The sequence below is a fragment of the Coregonus lavaretus genome, assembly GCF_964263955.1.
Source record: "Coregonus lavaretus genome assembly, chromosome: 2".
Classification (NCBI taxonomy): Eukaryota; Metazoa; Chordata; class Actinopteri; order Salmoniformes; family Salmonidae; genus Coregonus; species Coregonus lavaretus.
The window spans coordinates 78,318,768-78,338,028 of record NC_139989.1 but is presented as its reverse complement, the minus strand read 5'-3'; the positions used below and the strand labels follow the sequence as shown (position 1 = coordinate 78,338,028).

Here is a 19,261-nt window from a genome sequence, read left to right as displayed (position 1 = left end):
GAAGTGAATCAGTAGGCCAATGTGACCATGTTACAATGTGACCATGTTACAAGTAAGTTCCACTTGTTAAATCCACTTCAGTCAGTGTAGATGCAGGGGAGGAGACTGGTAGGGGGGGGTTGCAACTCAATATTAGGAGGGTGTTCTTCATGTTTTTTACACTGTTTGTTTGTTGCTTTATGTAATGGCATATATTTAAATGCTTTGTGTAATGTCACATAATTTAATGCTTTATGTAATGGTATATATTTTAATGCTTTATATACACTGAGTGTACAAAACATTATGAACACCTGCTTTTTCAATGACATAGATTGACAGGTGAATCCAGGTGAAAGATATGATCTCTTATTGATGTCACTTGTTAAATCAACTTCAATCAGTGTAGATGAAGGGGAGGAGACAGGTTAATGAAGGATTTTTAAGCCTTGAGACAATTGAGACATGGATTGTGTATGTGTGCCATTCAGAGGGTGAATGGGCAAGACAAAATATTTAAGTGTCTTTGAACAGAGTATGGTAGTAGGTACCAGGCACACAGGTTTTTGTCAAGAACTGCAACGCTGCTGGGTTGTTCACGCTCAAATGTTACCTGTGTGTATCAAGAGTGGTCCACTACCCAAAGGACATCCAGCCATTTTGACACAACTGTGGGACGCATTGGAGTCAACATGGGCCAGCATCCCTGTGGGACGCTTTCGACACCTTGTAGAGTCCATGCCCCGAAGAGTTGAGGCTGTTCTGAGGGCAAAAGAGAGGGGAGGTGCAACTCAATATTAGGAAGGTGCTCTTAATGTTTTGTATACTCAGTGTATGTTTGTTGCTTTATGTAATGGCATATATTTTATTGCTTCATGTAATGTATTTTATCTATTGAGATATAATTTTGATATATTTTAAAATGTAGTTTCATGGGGATTTATTATGTTTTCCAGAATCTCCAACCAAACTCTGAGATCAGTCTCTCCAGTACCCAGTCATCTGTCCATGAAGAGTGACTTCTCTATGGATCGTCCTATACATTTTAGTGATGGACCAGTGACCTTTGACCCTAGGTAAGTTACTGGTCAGAATTTATGATATTACTATTGAAGAGGAGAATCTTCTAGATCTGAAACCAGATGTATTTTGTGTATCTGAGTATATACTGTAAAGCATCTGCTTATAATTAGTTGTTTATGTCATATATTTTAATACACTGAGTGTACAAAACATTATGAACACCTGCTTTTTCCATGACATAGATTGATAAGGTGAATCCAGGTGAAAGATATGATCTCTTATTTATGTAACTTGTTAAATCAACTTCAAGCAGTGTAGATGAAGGGGAGGAGAGAGGTTAATGAAGGATTTTTAAGCCTTGAGACAATTGAGACATGGATTGTGTAAATGTGCCATTCAGATGGTGAATGGGCAAGACAAAATATTTAAGTGTCTTTGAACGGGGTATGGTAGTAGGTACCAGGCACACAGGTTTTTGTCAAGAACTGCAACGCTGCTGGGTTTTTCACGCTCAAAAGTTTCCTGTGTGCTTCAAGAATGGTCCACCACACAAAATAAATTTCCAGCCATTTTGACACAACTGTGGGACTAATTGGAGTCAACATGGGCCAGCATCCCTGTGGGACGCTTTCGACACCTTGTAGAGTCCATGCCCCGACGAGTTGAGGCTGTTCTGAGGGCAAAAGAGAGGGGAGGTGCAACTCAATATTAGGAAGGTGTTCTTAATGTTTTGTATACTCAGTGTATGTTTTTTGCTTTATGTAATGGCATATATTTTATTGCTTCATGTAATGTATTTTATCTATTGAAATATAGTTTTGATATATTTTAAAATGTAGTTTCATGGGGATTTATTATGTTTTCCAGAATCTCCAACCAAACTCTGAGATCAGTCTCTCCAGTACCCAGTCATCTGTCCATGAAGAGTGACTTCTCTATGGATCGTCCTATACATTTTAATGATGGACCAGTGACCTTTGACCCTAGGTAAAAATGTATCATATTACTATTGAAGATGAGAATCTTCAAGATCTGAAACCAGATGTATTTTGTGTATCTGAGTATATACTGTAAAGCATCTGTTTATGATTTGTTGTTTATGTCATATATTTTAATACACTGAGTGTACAAAACATTATGAACACCTGCTTTTTCCATGACATAGATTGATAAGGTGAATCTAGGTGAAAGATATGATCTCTTATTTATGTAACTTGTTAAATCAACTTCAAACAGTGTAGATGAAGGGGAGGAGACAGGTTAATGAATGATTTTTAAGCCTTGAGACAATTGAGACATGGATTGTGTAAATGTGCCATTCAGAGGGTGAATAGGCAAGACAAAATATTTAAGTGCCTTTGAATGGGGTATGGTAATAGGTACCAGGCACACAGGTTTTTGTCAAGAACTGCAACGCTGCTGGGTTGTTCACGCTCAAAAGTTTCCTGTGTGTATCAAGAATGGTCCTCTACCCAAAGCACATCCAGCCATTTTGACACAACTGTGGGACGCATTGGCGTCAACATGGGCCAGCATCCCTGTGGGACGCTTTCGACACCTTGTAGAGTCCATGCCCCGACGAGTTGGGATCATTGTCATGCTGAAAGACCCAGCCACGTTTCATCTTCAATGCCCTTGCTGATGGAAGGAGGTTTTCACTCAAAATCTCACGATACATGGCCCCATTCATTCTTTCCTTTACATGGATCAGTCGTCCTGGTCCCTTTGCAGAAAAACAGCCCCAAAGCATGATGTTTCCACCCCCATGCTTCACAGTAGGTATGGTGTTCTTTGGATGCAACTCAGCATTCTTTGTCCTCCAAACACGACGTGTTGAGTTTTTACCAAAACTTTCTATTTTGGTTTCATCTGACCATATGACATTCTCCCAATCCTCTTCTGGATCATCCAAATGCACTCTAGCAAACTTCAGACGGGCCTGGACATGTACTGGCTTAAGCAGGGGGACACGTCTTGCACTGCAGGATTTGAGTCCCTGGCGGCGTAGTGTGTTACTTATGGTAGGCTTTGTTACTTTGGTCCCAGCTCTCTGCAGGTCATTCACTAGGTCCCCCCGTGTGGTTCTGGGATTTTTGCTCACCGTTCTTGTGATCATTTTGACCCCACGGGGTGAGATCTTGCGTGGAGCCCCAGATCGAGGGAGATTATCAGTGGTCTTGTATGTCTTCCATTTCCTAATAATTGCTCCCACAGTTGATTTCTTAAAACCAAGCTGCTTACCTATTGCAGATTCAGTCTTCCCAGCCTGGTGCAGGTCTACAATTTTGTTTCTGGTGTCCTTTGACAGCTCTTTGGTCTTGGCCATAGTGGAGTTTGGAGTGTGACTGTTTGAGGTTGTGGACAGGTGTCATTTATACTTATAACAAGTTCAAACAGATGCCATTAATACAGGTAACGAGAGGAGGACAGAGGAGTCTCTTAAAGAAGAAGTTACGGGTCTGTGAGAGCCATATATCTTGCTTGTTTGTAGGTGACCAAATACTTATTTTCCACCATAATTTGCAAATAAATTCCTTAAAAATCCTACAATGTGATTTTCTGGATTTTTTATCCTCAATTTGTCTGTCATAGTTGACGTGTACCTGTGATGAAAATTACAGGCCTCTCTCATCTTTTTAAGTGGGAGAACTTGCACAATTGGTGGCTGACTAAATAATTTTTTCCCCCACTGTATACTGTAAAGCATCTGCTTATAATTAGTTGTTTATGTCATATATTTTAATACACTGAGTGTAGAAAACATTATGAACACCTGCTTTTTCCATGACATAGATTGATAAGGTGAATCCAGGTGAAAGATATGATCTCTTATTTATGTAAGTTGTTAAATCAACTTCAATCAGTGGAGATGAAGGGGAGGAGAGAGGTTAATTAATGATTTTTAAGCCTTGAAACAATTGAGACATGGATTGTGTAAATGTGCCATTCAGATGGTGAATAGGCAAGACAAAATATTTAAGTGTCTTTGAACGGGGTATGGTAGTAGGTACCAGGCACACAGGTTTTTGTCAAGAACTGCAATGCTGCTGGGTTTTTCACGCTCAAAAGTTTCCTGTATGTATCAAGAATGGTCCACTACCCAAAGGACATCCAGCCATTTTGACACAAATGTGGGATGCATTGGAGTCAACATGGGCCAGCATCCCTGTGGGAGGCTTTCGACACCTTGTAGAGTCCATGCCCTGACGAGTTGAGGCTGTTCTGAGGGCAAAAGAGAGGGGAGGTGCAACTCAATATTAGGAAGGTGTTCTTAATGTTTTGTATACTCAGTGTATGTTTTTTGCTTTATGTAATGGCATATCTTTTATTGCTTCATGTAATGTATTTTATCTCTTGAAATATAGTTTTGATATATTTTAAAATGTAGTTTCATGGGGATTTATTATGTTTTCCAGAATCTCCAACCAAATTCGGAGATCAGTCTCTCCAGTACCCAGTCATCTGTCCATGAAGAGTGACTTCTCTATGGATCGTCCTATACATTTTAGTGATGGACCAGTGACCTTTGACCCTAGGTAAAAATGTATCATATTACTATTGAAGATGAGAATCTTCTAGATCTGAAACCAGATGTATTTTGTGTATCTGAGTATATACTGTAAAGCATCTGCTTATAATTAGTTGTTTATGTAATATATTTTAATACACTGAGTGTAGAAAACATTATGAACACCTGCTTTTTCCATGACATAGATTGATAAGGTGAATCTAGGTGAAAGATATGATCTCTTATTTATGTAACTTGTTAAATCAACTTCAATCAGTGTAGATGAAGGGGAGGAGAGAGGTTAATGAAGGATTTTTAAGCCTGGAGACAAATGAGACATGGATTGTGTAAATGTGCCATTCAGAGGGTGAATGGACAGGGTATGCCTTTGAACGGGGTATTGTAGTAGGTACCAGGCACACAGGTTTTTGTCAAGAACTGCAACGCTGCTGGGTTGTTCACGCTCAAAAGTTTCCTGTGTGTATCAAGAATGGTCCACTACCCAAAGGACATCCAGCCATTTTGACACAACTGTGGGCCGCATTGGAGTCAACATGGGCCAGCATCCCTGTGGGACGCTTTCGACACCTTGTAGAGTCCATGCCCTGACGAGTTGAGGCTGTTCTGAGGGCAAAAGAGAAGGGAGGTGCAACTCAATATTAGGAAGGTGTTCTTAATGTTTTGTATACTCAGTGTATGTTTTTTGCTTTATGTAATGGCATATCTTTTATTGCTTCATGTAATGTATTTTATCTCTTGAAATATAGTTTTGATATATTTTAAAATGTAGTTTCATGGGGATTTATTATGTTTTCCAGAATCTCCAACCAAACTCTGAGATCAGTCTCTCCAGTACCCAGTCATCTGTCCATGAAGAGTGACTTATCTTTGGATCGTCCTATACATTTTAAGGATGGACCAGTGACCTTTGACCCTAGGTAAGTACTGGTCAGAATTTTTTATATTACTATTGAAGAGGAGAATCTTCAAGATCTGAACAAATATGTATTTTGTGTATCTGATACTATTGAAGATGAAAATATTCTAGATCTGAAACCAGATGTATTTTGTGTATCTGAGTATATACTGTAAAGCAGGAGGGGGCTTTGTGTGTTTTGTCCAATCAGTGTATATTTTAACATGTTGTTTCATAGTGGTTTATTTATTCCCCCCCCGTAGTAGAGAGTATAGCCAACCAAGATATCAGTCATGGCCCTTGTTGTTACAGATACATATTATTGTATTGATATAACACAGATACAGTAGCTCTTGTGGAAACGAGACAAATCCAATCGCCTTGATACTAAATCAAAACATCATATGTTTTGCAAAAATCGCTCTGCCAGTTGCTGGTTGCTAAAATTCTAATTGTTCACGTTATTTCAGTTTATGTGACAAAACAAGCAAGTATAGTGTAGAGAATCATTGTATCATCAAAACCGATATGAAATATATTTTCCATAAACAAAAATATTGTATTTTCAACTGGTGTACAAAACCGAAATTAAAAGACGCAAAACCGAAACTTAAGACCGGGAAGCAAAGAAATAGCGCACATAGAACAGATCTACCGCTTCCTAGACTTGCTTTGAATGCCAGATCTTACATTTCTATATGAATTTGGTCGGGTCACCCAAAAAGTTACATATTGCACCTTTTAACCTTTATTTAAGGCAAGGTAGTCTGATTGAGACCAAGGTCTTTTTAAATGGAGGCCTGCATGACAAGACCAAGCAAGAACACAATAAAAGTAATTACAGCAATTACACAATACAATGAATTACAGCAATTACACTACAAGTAATTACAGCAATTACACAATACAAGTTAGACTGACAGATGCTACAATCAAGGCAGGAGGAAACACAAAAAGAAAAATACAAAAAAAACCATGATAAAAAACCCCATGATAAAAATCAACCACATTCCTCAGTGAAGAGGTCCTCTACTAACAATCTGAATTGACCGAAAGGCCCCCATGCATCAAACTGTACGGTATTTTGAAGATTGTTCCATAAGTGAGGTGCAAAGAAATGAAAAGCTGTTTTACCCAAATCTGTAGTGACAGAAGGAAGGAGTTCTCCATCTAAATCTGTAGTGACAGAAGGAAGGAGTTTTCCATCTAAATCTGTAGTGACAGAAGGAAGGAGTTCTCCATCTAAATCTGTAGTGACAGAAGGAAGGAGTTCTCCATCTAAATCTGTAGTGACAGAAGGAAGGAGTTATCCATCTAAATCTGTAGTGACAGAAGGAAGGAGTTCTCCATCTAAATCTGTAGTGACAGAAGGAAGGAGTTCTCCATCTAAATCTGTAGTGACAGAAGGAAGCAGTTCTCCATCTAAATCTGTAGTGACAGAAGGAAGGAGTTCTCCATCTAAATCTGTAGTGACAGAAGGAAGGAGTTCTCCATCTAAATCTGTAGTGACAGAAGGAAGCAGTTCTCTATCTAAATCTGTAGTGACAGAAGGAAGTTCTCCATCTAAATCTGTAGTGACAGAAGGAAGGAGTTCTCCATCTAAATCTGTAGTGACAGAAGGAAGGAGTTCTCCATCTAAATCTGTAGTGACAGAAGGAAGCAGTTCTCCATCTAAATCTGTAGTGACAGAAGGAAGCAGTTCTCCATCTAAATCTGTAGTGACAGAAGGAAGGAGTTCTCCATCTAAATCTGTAGTGACAGAAGGAAGGAGTTCTCCATCTAAATCTGTAGTGACAGAAGGAAGCAGTTCTCCATCTAAATCTGTAGTGACAGAAGGAAGGAGTTATCCATCTAAATCTGTAGTGACAGAAGGAAGGAGTTATCCATCTAAATCTGTAGTGACAGAAGGAAGGAGTTCTCCATCTAAATCTGTAGTGACAGAAGGAAGGAGTTCTCCATCTAAATCTGTAGTGACAGAAGGAAGCAGTTCTCCATCTAAATCTGTAGTGACAGAAGGAAGGAGTTCTCCATCTAAATCTGTAGTGACAGAAGGAAGGAGTTATCCATCTAAATCTGTAGTGACAGAAGGAAGGAGTTCTCCATCTAAATCTGTAGTGACAGAAGGAAGGAGTTCTCCATCTAAATCTGTAGTGACAGAAGGAAGGATTTATCCATCTAAATTTTACATTACAGGTTTTTTTTGTATTCTGGTTAGCCATACTATATTGTTAAAATTCCATAGGTGTTATATTTAACATTTTAGCAGACGCTCTTATGCAGAGCAACATAGGGCAATTAGGGTGAAGTGCCTTGCTCAAGGGCACATTGGCTGATTTTTCACCTAGTCGGCTCGGGGATTCAAACCAGCGACATTTCAGTTACTGGCTCTTAATGCTAAGCTACCTGCCGTGACAAGTTGCATCAGATGTGCTAGCTCTCAAACTGCTGTGGGTCACTGTAGTGATTGCTTCAGGAAACTTAGTTTGCTAATGAGGCTTTCCAGCCAATTGTGTCAATTAGGTTAATTGCTCTGAGCTTCTTTATTCATTCACAATGCACATTAGTGACATCTGCTGGTCAGCAATAAATAGCAATGTGTGATTATCAGATAAAGGTCATTTTTTCTCCACTGATTTGATCAAAACTCTTTAGCGGTAAGTCGTTGGCTTTAATAGCCTCCAGTCAGTTCACATCTTTACATCATGCTGTCACGATCGTTTATAGACGGGACGGAACCAGGCGCAGCGTGATATGCATACATGTTTATTAACGAATAAACACAACGATAAAACAATAAACAAACGATACGTGAAGTCCAAGGCAGCACAACATACCATACCATACCATACCATACCATACCATACCATACCATACCATACCATACCTTAACACAGAACAAGATCCCACAACCAACTAGTGATCTACACGATCTAGATCTGAACATAGAAAATGCAACATAGAAATTACTACACAGAAAATACACACCCTAACTCAACAAATACGAGTCCCCAGAGTCAGGGTGTGACAGTACCCCCCCCCCCAAAGGTGCGGACTCCGACCGCACAACATAAACATAACAGGGTAGGGGCCAGGTGGGCATTCCACCTCGGAGGCGGATCCGGCTCAGGGCGTGACGACCACTTACTCTCCGCCTCCCTGTTGCACCCCTGGTCTGGTCTGGACCTCGGCGCGCTGCTTCCCCTCTCCTTCCTCCCACGAAGTACCAAGCCCTGTCTGGACCCTGGTGTGGGAGACCCCGAACCTGGAGAGGGGCTGACGTCTGGGTCTGGACTGGAGCCGCTGACCGGAGCTGGACCCGACGACGGTGGAGCGGATTTCTCTGGCTCCGGAGTTGAGCAGCTAACCGGAGCTGGATTAGGCACCGGTGGGACAGGCACGGGCCGTGCCGTACTGGACACACGCACCACTGGCTTGGTGCGAGGAGCAGGAACAGGCCGGACCGGGCTGGCGACGCGCACCACTGGTTTGGTGCGAGGGACAGGAACAGGCCGGGCTGGGCTGGCGACGCGCACCACTGGCTTGGTGCGAGGGACAGGAACAGGCCGGGCCGGCTGGCGACGCGCACCACTGGCTTGGTGCGAGGGACAGGAACAGGCCGGGCCGGGCTGGCGACGCGCACCACTGGCTTGGTGCGAGGGGCAGGAACAGGCCGGGCCGGGCCGGCGACACGCACCACTGGCTTGGTGCGAGGGGCAGGAACATGCCGGGCCGGGCTGGCGACGCGCACCACTGGCTTGGTGCGACGGACAGGAACAGACCGGACCGGGCTGGCGACGGGCACCACTGGCTTGGTGCGAGGGACAGGAACAGGCCGGGCCGGGCTGGCGACGCGCACCACTGGTTTGGTGCGAGGGACAGGAACAGGCCGGACCGGGCTGGCGACGCGCACCACTGGCTTGATGCAAGGAGCAGGAACGGGCCGGACCGTACTGGGAACACGCACCGCTGGCTTAGTGCGGGGAGCAGGAACGGGTCAGGCCGTACTGGGAACACGCACCACTGGCTTAGTGCGGGGAGCAGGAACGGGCCGGACCGGACTGGCGACACGCACCACTTGCTTGGTGCGAGGAGCGGGACTGGGTTCCTTTATTAACCCCCGCTCCTTCTGCAACCTAACCAGCTCCTCTCGCCGTGCCTCTACACCTTCCTTCTTCCTTTTTGCCCCCTGTAGCTCCTCCCTCTGACCGAATAACTCCTGCTCCCTCTGAACCATTAGCCCCCGTAACATGGTGGCCTCCTCTCCTAACCTGCAGATCCGCCCTTTAACGGCCTCCTGCTGCCTCGTCGTCCACACCGTGTGCCCCCCCCCCAAAAATGTTCTTGGGTTGCCTCTCGGGTCTCCGTCATCGGCACTGTTGGCGCCGTTTCTCCTCTCCTACCTGGGCATCCTCCTTCATCGCCTTCCGGTAACGGACGGCCTCCTCCTCCGTATTTCTCCCCCAACCGAGGAGGACATCTACTAATGTAACCTCCTGTTGAATTCCCGGCATTTGCTCCTGAACACGTTGCTTGGTCCTCGTTTGGTGGGATCTTCTGTCATGATCGTTTATAGACGGGACGGACCAAGGCGCAGCGTGATATGCATGCATGTTTATTAACGAATAAACACAACGACAAAACAATAAACAAACGTAACGTGAAGTCCAAGGCAGCACAGCACAACACAACACAACATACCATACCATACCATACCATACCATACCATACCATACCATACCATACCATACCATACCATACCATACCATACCATACCATACCATACCATAACACGGAACAAGATCCCACAACCCACTAGTGCCAATAGGCTGCCTAAGTATGGGCCCCAATCAGAGACAACGAGCTACAGCTGCCTCTGATTGGGAACCACACCGGCCAACATAGATCTACACATACTAGATCTAAACATAGAAAATGCAACATAGAACATCACCACAATGAATATACACACCCTGACTCAACAAATACGAGTCCCCAGAGTCAGGGCGTGACACATGCTTATTTTTCTGCCTTCAAGTTGACTATTTTTCAAAAATGGAATCTATGGCATTATTGAGGATGCTTAAGAGAGAAGCTTATACTATACTAAATAAAACAAATGATTTGAACAGTGCAGAAAGTGTGGTTTCGCAAAACTATTTTCTAAATAGTGTCTCTTCAACGGGATTCGAACTCATACCCCCACATCCTGGAATGTTCCATAGTTCCCTACTCTACCAGCTAAGACACCAGTCAGGTGAAATTACTTGTACAAAATCCTAACTAAATGTATAAGTATGATATCCCGTAGTGGTCGGTGTTTGAAAGCAGCTTAATCGAAGAAAGCATTGGAACCACGGTGAAATCAGTGGGATCTCGCATTTTGCAACACACGGTTTGAAAAAGCATGTGATTAAACAAAGCTTCGGACATCATTGATGACGTACTTCTGATAAAGTGATACACTTATCGGAACACTGATTCGAAGTTAGCTGCTTAGCGATTTCAACGCATGCCTTGGAGCTTCAGTATGAAACGTAACATCACTAGATCACTGAGGAGAGAATTGAGAACCACTGACTTAGTCAACCGTTCTCAATTGACAAGGCCATACGTGAGTCATTCACAAGACACCGTCACTGGCCATAGTCCTACATAACTTTGTGTATTAACAGTCATTGCAGAACACAACACATTAGATAAACGTCAATGGCACTCACTCACTGTTACACAAAAAGAGCTTTGAACAAACCACTCCGCAAAATATTCTAATGAGCCACTGCCTCTACATTTTAATTATCACTAAAACGCAAATAACCCTTTTTGTGAACTGCAAAGAACCATTGAATGGCTTGAAGGGTTCTTTGAGTCATTATGGTTCCACATAGAACCATCACCTTCCCAAAGAACCCTTGCGGAACCCTCTTTTCTTAGTGTGTACATTCTATACTTTTGAAGATTTCTACAATCTGAGTTCATATAGTTTAGTAATACCACTGTGGACATGTTTCTACAACCTTCTGAGTTCATATAGTTTAGTAATACCACTGTGGACATGTTTCTACAACCTTCTGAGTTCATATAGTTTAGTAATACCACTGTGGACATGTTTCTACAACCTTCTGAGTTCATATAGTTTAGTAATACCACTGTGGACATGTTTCTACAACCTTCTGAGTTCATATAGTTTAGTAATACCACTGTGGACATGTTTCTACAACCTTCAGAGTTCATATAGTTTAGTAATACCACTGTGGACATGTTTCTACAACCTTCTGAGTTCATATAGTTTAGTAATACCACTGTGGACATGTTTCTACAACCTTCTGAGTTCATATAGTTTAGTAATACCACTGTGGACATGTTTCTACAACCTTCTGAGTTCATATAGTTTAGTAATACCACTGTGGACATGTTTCTACAACCTGAGTTCATATAGTTTAGTAATACCACTGTGGACATGTTTCTACAACCTTCTGAGTTCATATAGTTTAGTAATACCACTGTGGACATGTTTCTACAACCTTCTGAGTTCATATAGTTTAGTAATACCACTGTGGACATGTTTCTACAACCTTCTGAGTTCATATAGTTTAGTAATACCACTGTGGACATGTTTCTACAACCTTCTGAGTTCATATAGTTTAGTAATACCACTGTGGACATGTTATCCTTTCCAGAGGCTACTACCACACTCAGAGAGCAGAGTATACTGTTCCCAGCTGTCTGTCTATGAACAGTATTAACATCTACAATCTCTCTCTCCTTTATCTCTGTAGTGGAAGGTCTACTCTGTTAGAGGATCAGTATTAACATCTACAATCTCTCTCTCTCTCCTTTACCTCTGTAGTGGATGGTCTACTCTGCCAGAGGATCAGTCCAGGTGTGCAGTGTGTCAGCAGGTGCTGAGGGATCCCGTCTCTATCACCTGTGGACACAGGTTCTGCAGACAGTGCATCACCAGATACTGGGAGAAACCTGCTCCTTCAGGAGACTATGACTGTCCTCAGTGTAGAAAGAGATCCAGAACACGGCCTGTACTACAGCACCTGAGTCAACCCAATAAAACACGAGGCTCTGAAAACAGTAAGACCACTTGCACACGTGGGCCAAGTCAAGACCTTAATATGATTTACAGTAGTTAACTACAATATTATGAGATAATAGAAGTTACTGTAGTTGTGGAAGGCCCACTTTTCATCCTGTCAATGAATGTTTCTGATACACATCATTGTTCTTCTTCCCTTGTAGTGGATGACAGCCTGCAGAGAGCTATAGTAAACCATAAAGACAGTCTGAAAAGGAGGTATGAATGTGTGATAGAAGGCATGGAAATAGCAGGGAACCAAACTCCCCTCAACAGGATTTACACAGAGCTCTACATCACAGAAGGAGAGAGTGAAGGGGTTAACAATGAACATGAGGTGTGGCAGCTAGAGACAGCATCCAGGACACCAACCTCACATGACACAGCAATCCACTGCAATGACATCTTTAAACCCTTACCAGGCCAAGAGAGAAGCATCAGAACTGTGCTGACCAAGGGCATCGCTGGCATCGGAAAAACAGTCTCTGTGCAGAAGTTCATCCTAGACTGGGCTGAAGAGAAGGCGAACCAAGATGTGGATATCATATTTGTGCTTCCTTTCCGGGAGCTGAACTTGATTAAAGATCTCCAGTACAGTCTTCTCAGACTTTTAAATGGCTTCCACACAGAACTAGACATAGGCAATGCAAAGAAACTCACTGCCTGTAAAGCTATCTTCATCTTTGATGGTTTGGATGAAAGCAGACTTCCATTGGATTTCCAGCACAATGAAAAGGTGTCTGATGTCACCCAGACATCGTCTGTCGATGTTCTGCTGACAAACCTCATCAAGGGGAATCTGCTTCCCTCTGCTCTCCTATGGATAACCTCCCGACCAGCAGCAACCAATCAGATCCCCCCTAAGTGTGTTGACCAGGTGACAGAGGTACGAGGGTTCAATGACCCACAGAAGGAGGAGTACTTCAGGAAGAGATTCAGTGATGAGGACCTGGCCAGCAGAATCATCTCACACATAAAGACATCAAGGAGCCTCCACATCATGTGCCACATGCCAGTGTTCTGTTGGATTTCTGCAATAGTCCTTGAGCACATGTTGAGTACAGACAAGAGGAGAGAGATGCCCACGACTCTGACTGAGATGGCAATACACTTCCTGCTCATTCAGACCAGCCTGAAGAACCAGAAATATCATGGAAGAGATGAGATGGATCAACAGGAGCTCATGGAGTCAGATAAGGAAATTCTTCTGAAGCTGGGGAAGCTGGCATTTGAAAATCTGGAGAAGGGTAATCTCATGTTCTATGAAGAAGACCTGAAAGAGTGTGGCATTGATGTCAAAGAAGCCTCAGTGTACTCAGGAGTGTGCACACAAATCTTTAAAGAAGAGTCTGTGTTATTTCAGAGAGTGGTGTACTGCTTTGTTCATCTGAGCATTCAGGAGTTTCTCTCAGCTGTCTACATGTACCATTGTTACACAACCAAGAACATGGATGCACTGAAGCCCTTCCTCAAGAGAATGTCTAGAGCTGCATCTGAAGAGCTAACCTTGCATGAGCTGCTGAAGAGTACCGTGGATAAAGCCTTGGAGAGCAAGAACGGACACCTGGACCTCTTTGTCCGCTTCCTTCATGGCATGTCACTGGAGTCCAATCAGAAACTCCTACGAGGTCTGGTGACACAGACAGAAAGCAGTCCAGACAGCGTCCAGAAAACAATCCGATCCCTTAAGCTGATGCAGAGGAAGAACATCTCCCCTGAGAGGTGCATCAATCTCTTCCACTGTCTGATAGAGATGAAAGACCATTCAGTACAGGAGGAAATCCAAGCGTACTTGAGGTCAGAGAAGAGATCCAAAAAACTCACACTTTCTCAGTGTTCAGACCTGGCCTACATGCTACAGATATCAGAGGAGGTTCTGGATGTGTTTGACCCGAAGGTATACAAGACATCAGAGGAGGGTCGTAGGAGACTGCTCCCAGCTGTGAGAGGCTGCAGGAAAGCTCTGTATGTATTGATGGAAATATCCCACACCAAAATACATTGTAGTTACAGCAGCATTTCTATTGGCTGACTGGCTCTGTAAGTACTCATGTGACTATCCCTCAGACCAAACTTTACTGTATGTAAGAACAACAATATTTTCATTGGCTGACTAAACTTTCTATCAGCTGAAAAGTCTTAAACAAACTGTAATACAAACGGATCAGAAAAGTTGTAGCATTGAGACATCTATACACAGTGTTCACATTATTAGTGCAGGGGTAACAGTGTAAGCAGGAAAAGCTAAATGTAACATTTTAATACAACCTGTCCCTCATGGTATTTACTCTGTTGACAGACTCACTGGCTGTAAACTCACAGACACATCCTGTGAACTGTTGGCCTCAGCTCTCAGTTCAAACCCCTCACACCTGAGAGAGCTGGATCTGAGTAACAATGACCTGAAGGATTCAGGAGTGAAGCTGCTCTCTGCTGGACTGGGGAATCCCCACTGTAAACTGGAGACTCTGAGGTCAGTATTCCTGTAGTTGGTCAACAAGTGATAACTGTTCACCAGATCCACATGTGTTTACCAGGCACACATAGTCCACACCATATGTGTTTGGACAGTGAAGCTTACAGTTTTACATTTGGTGCTATGCTCTAGCATTTTGGATTTGAGATATAATGTTTCATATTAGGCGACATTACAGAATGTCACCTTTTATTTGATGTTAATGGTGAGAGGTTAGCATGTTTTGTTGTAGCCTCTGTAACTCTCTCACTAATTATTATTAATAATTAATTCATAATTTTTCTTAATCATGGCATCACCAGGATTAATTTAGTAGTGTTTAGAAACATGTTATCTACTCACTTAGACAGAAAATTACTCCAGTCATCATCCACCATTCAGTTACTATTGGACAAAACATAACCCAAACACAACCAAAACAAACTGCAAATGCAACCAACGAGTTTGGGACCAAATACTCAACTTTTGACTACTTTAATACACTATAAGTGAACTGGTCAGAATATTTATGACTTCTTCAAATGGGGGGACTAGATACATAAAGTGCTTTCATTTCTAAATGGTGAAACAGATATTTATTAAAATACCCTCAAATAAAAGGTTACATTATATACTGTCATCTCATATGAAACATTTGATCTCCAATCCAAAATGAGCATAGAGCCACATTTAAAATGTTAGCTTCACTGTCAAACTAGATATGGTGTGGACTGTATACTCAATACAATCTAAATCTGATACCTCACTGTCTGTCTTTTGACTGATACTGCTTTTTAAACTGGTCTGGTCAGTCTACACAAATATTCGTAATATACATTTTTCTATCTACAAGCAGTACTTTGATCATTTGTCATTGTTAATAATGATACATCCCTTTATAAATATATATGGCAGGTTTCAGGACAATGATATATCTGAATATGTTGAAAAAATATACTGCCACTATTTTGACCACCAAAGAATAGCAGTGTGATTTTAATATGATTTGACTCTTTGCAGGCTGTCAGGCTGTCTAGTCACAGAGGAAGGCTGTGCTTCTCTGGTCTCAGCTCTGAAGTCAAACCCCTCACACCTGAGAGAGCTGGACCTGAGCTACAATCACCCAGGAGACTCAGGAGTCAGACTGCTCTCTGCTGGACTGGAGGATCCACACTGCAGACTGGAGAAACTCAAGTATGTAGAGGGTTTATGTCAATGTTCATATCAGACATGTTGGAGTTATCAGGCTAGTTAAGACAAACATTCTGACCACCACTTGGACTAAGTTATATAAAGACTGTGTGTGTGTGTGTGTGTGTGTGTGTGTGTGTGTGAGTGTGTGTCCAGTGTGTGTGTGTGTGTGTATGTGTTTGTGTGTCCAGTGTGTGTGTGTGTGTGTATGTGTTTGTGTTTGACTAAGTTATATAAAGACTGTGTGTGTGTGTTTGTGTGTGTGTGTGTGTCCAGTCTGTGTGTGTGTGTGTGTGTGTGTCCAATGTGTGTGTGTGTGGGTCCTTTGTGTGTGTGTGTGTGTGGGTCCTGTGTGTATGTATGTGTGTGTGTGTGTGTGTGTGAGTCCAGTATGTGTGTGTGTCCAGTGTGTCCTGTGTGTGTGTGTGTGTCCAGTGTGTTTGTGTCCAGTGTGTGTGTGTGAGTCCAGTATGTGTGTGTGTCCAGTGTGTCCTGTGTGTGTGTGTGTGTCCAGTGTGTTTGTGTGTGTGTGTGTGTGCACGTGTATCAGTACACACACACACACTCACACTGGACACACACACACACACACAAACACACTGGACACACACACATACTGGACTCACACACACACACACACACTGGACACAAACACACACACACACACACTCACACTGGACACACACACACTCACACTGGACAAACACACAAACACACTGGACACACACACAAACACACTGGACACACACACACACACACACTCACACTGGACACACACTCACACTAGAAACACACACACACTGGACACACACACACACACAAACTCACACTAGACACACACACACACTGGACACACACACAATCACACTGGACACACACACAAACACACTAGACACACACACACACTCATTCACTCACACTGGACACACACACACACACACACTTGACAGACAAACACACACACACTGGACACAGACACACACACACTGGACACACACACGACACACACACACACACTGGACACACACGAAGAGGACACACACACACAATCTGAACACACACACACAAACACACACACACTGGACACACACACTGGGCACACGCACACACTGGGCACACACAAAGAGGACACACACACACACACAAACTGGACACACACACACACTGGACACACACACATACCACACACACACTGGAGACACACACACACACTGGACACACACACTGGACTCACACATTCTTACCACCGCTTGTACAAAGTTATATTCTGAATGTGTGTGTGTGTGTGTGTGTGTGTGTGTGTGTGTGTGTGTGTATGTGTGTGTGTGTATGTGTGTGTGTGTGTGTGTGTGTGTGTGTGTGTGTGTGTGTGTGTGTGTGTGTGTGTGTGTGTGAGTGTGTGTGTGTGTGAGTTCAGGTGTATCCCTCAATGACTGTCTGTTCTTCTGCTTACCGCTACAGTGTGGAACATGGTGGAGAGAACACAATGAAACCTGGACTTAGAAAATGTGAGTGTTGACTGCTGTGAAGAATATGACTGAGAATAAGTCTTAATTCAAGTGAAGTCAAAGTCAAAGACCACCATCATTACTTACTTGGTCATATTAAATATCAGCTGTAGTTCTACAGAAGCACAAATCAGGGACACCAAAGTTTACAAAGAGTTGCTTTGACAATGTGTGTGTCTGTGTGTGTGTGTGTGGCGTGTTTTGTGTTACTTTAGAAATGTGCGTATGTGTTCATGCATGCATGAAGGTGTGTGTGTGTGTATGTGTGTTCAGTGTGTTTGTGATCAGGATGATGATGATTTGTAATATTGTGTGTGTGTGTGTATGTTCAGGATGTGTGTGTGTGTGTGTGTGTAATTAATGGGAATAAGTGTGTTTTATATTACCATACAGTATAACATATGATCATTCAACAAGTCTCAAGTTACCTTAACTTCTCCTTTTGATACCTAGAAACATCTACATTAAATGAATTAGTGAAAAGTGAGTTAACATTCTAATGTGAATGCTGATGATTTCTAATATTGTGTCTGGTTTCATCCATCAGATGTCTGTGATCTCACACTGGACCTAAACACAGTAAACAGACGCCTCTCTCTGTCTGAGGAGAACAGAAAGGTGACATGGAGGAGAGAGGAGCAGCTGTATCCTGATCACCCAGAGAGATTTGAGGTCTATGGACAGGTGCTGTGTAGAGAGGGTCTGACTGGGCGCTGTTACTGGGAGGTAGAGTGGAGTGGGAGAGGGGCTGGTATAGGAGTGGCATATAAAGGAATCAGCAGGAGAGGAAGGGGTAGTGACTGTAGGATTGGAGACAATGACAAGTCCTGGAGTCTGTTCTGCTCTGACAACCTTTACTCTGCCTGTCACAATAATAAGTCCACTACCATAGACGTCCCCTCCTCCAGCTCCCACAGAGTAGGAGTGTATCTGGACTGGCCAGCCGGCACTCTGTCCTTCTACAGAGTCTCCTCTGACACACTGACCCACCTGAACACATTCCACTCCACATTCACTGAGCCCCTCTATCCAGGGTTTAGGGTTTATGATGACTCCTCAGTGTCCCTGTAAATAATAACCATGGTAACACTGACACACACACACACACACACTGGACACACACACACAGACTGAACACACACATACAGTGGACACACACACTGGACACAAACACACACACTGGACACACACACACACACTGGACACAGACACACACTGACACACTGGACACACACACACACTGGACACACACAAACACTGGACACACACACACACACTGGACACACACACACACACACACACACTGGACACACACTGACACACACTGGACACACAAACACACTTGATCAACACACTGTACACACACACACACACACTGGACACACAAACACACTTGATCAACACACTGTACACACACACACACACAGAACACACACACTGATCACACACACACACACACACTGGACACACACTGGACAAACACACCCACACACTGGACACACACACACACTGAACACACACACACTGAACACACACACACTGGACACACACACACTGGATACACACACACACACTGGACACACACAAACACTGGACA

At 43.1% G+C, this 19,261-nt stretch overlaps 1 protein-coding gene and 1 long non-coding RNA gene across 2 annotated transcripts; both read left to right on the top strand.

The window, feature by feature from the left end:
• The first annotated feature begins 937 nt into the window (after positions 1-937).
• Positions 938-5,401, top strand: LOC311142468. The gene is made up of 4 exons (XR_014614318.1): positions 938-1,055; positions 1,870-1,989; positions 4,419-4,538; positions 5,329-5,401. It is a non-coding gene; the product is annotated as an uncharacterized lncRNA (long non-coding RNA).
• A 6,945-nt stretch (positions 5,402-12,346) lies between these two features.
• On the top strand, positions 12,347-18,786 carry LOC311140671 (NLR family CARD domain-containing protein 3-like). Its single transcript, XM_084175843.1, has 5 exons — positions 12,347-12,509; positions 12,675-14,475; positions 14,810-14,996; positions 17,622-17,664; positions 18,212-18,786. Coding segments are annotated over exons 1-5 (2,556 nt in total). The 5' UTR covers positions 12,347-12,508; the 3' UTR covers positions 18,736-18,786.
• The last annotated feature ends 475 nt before the right edge of the window (positions 18,787-19,261 follow it).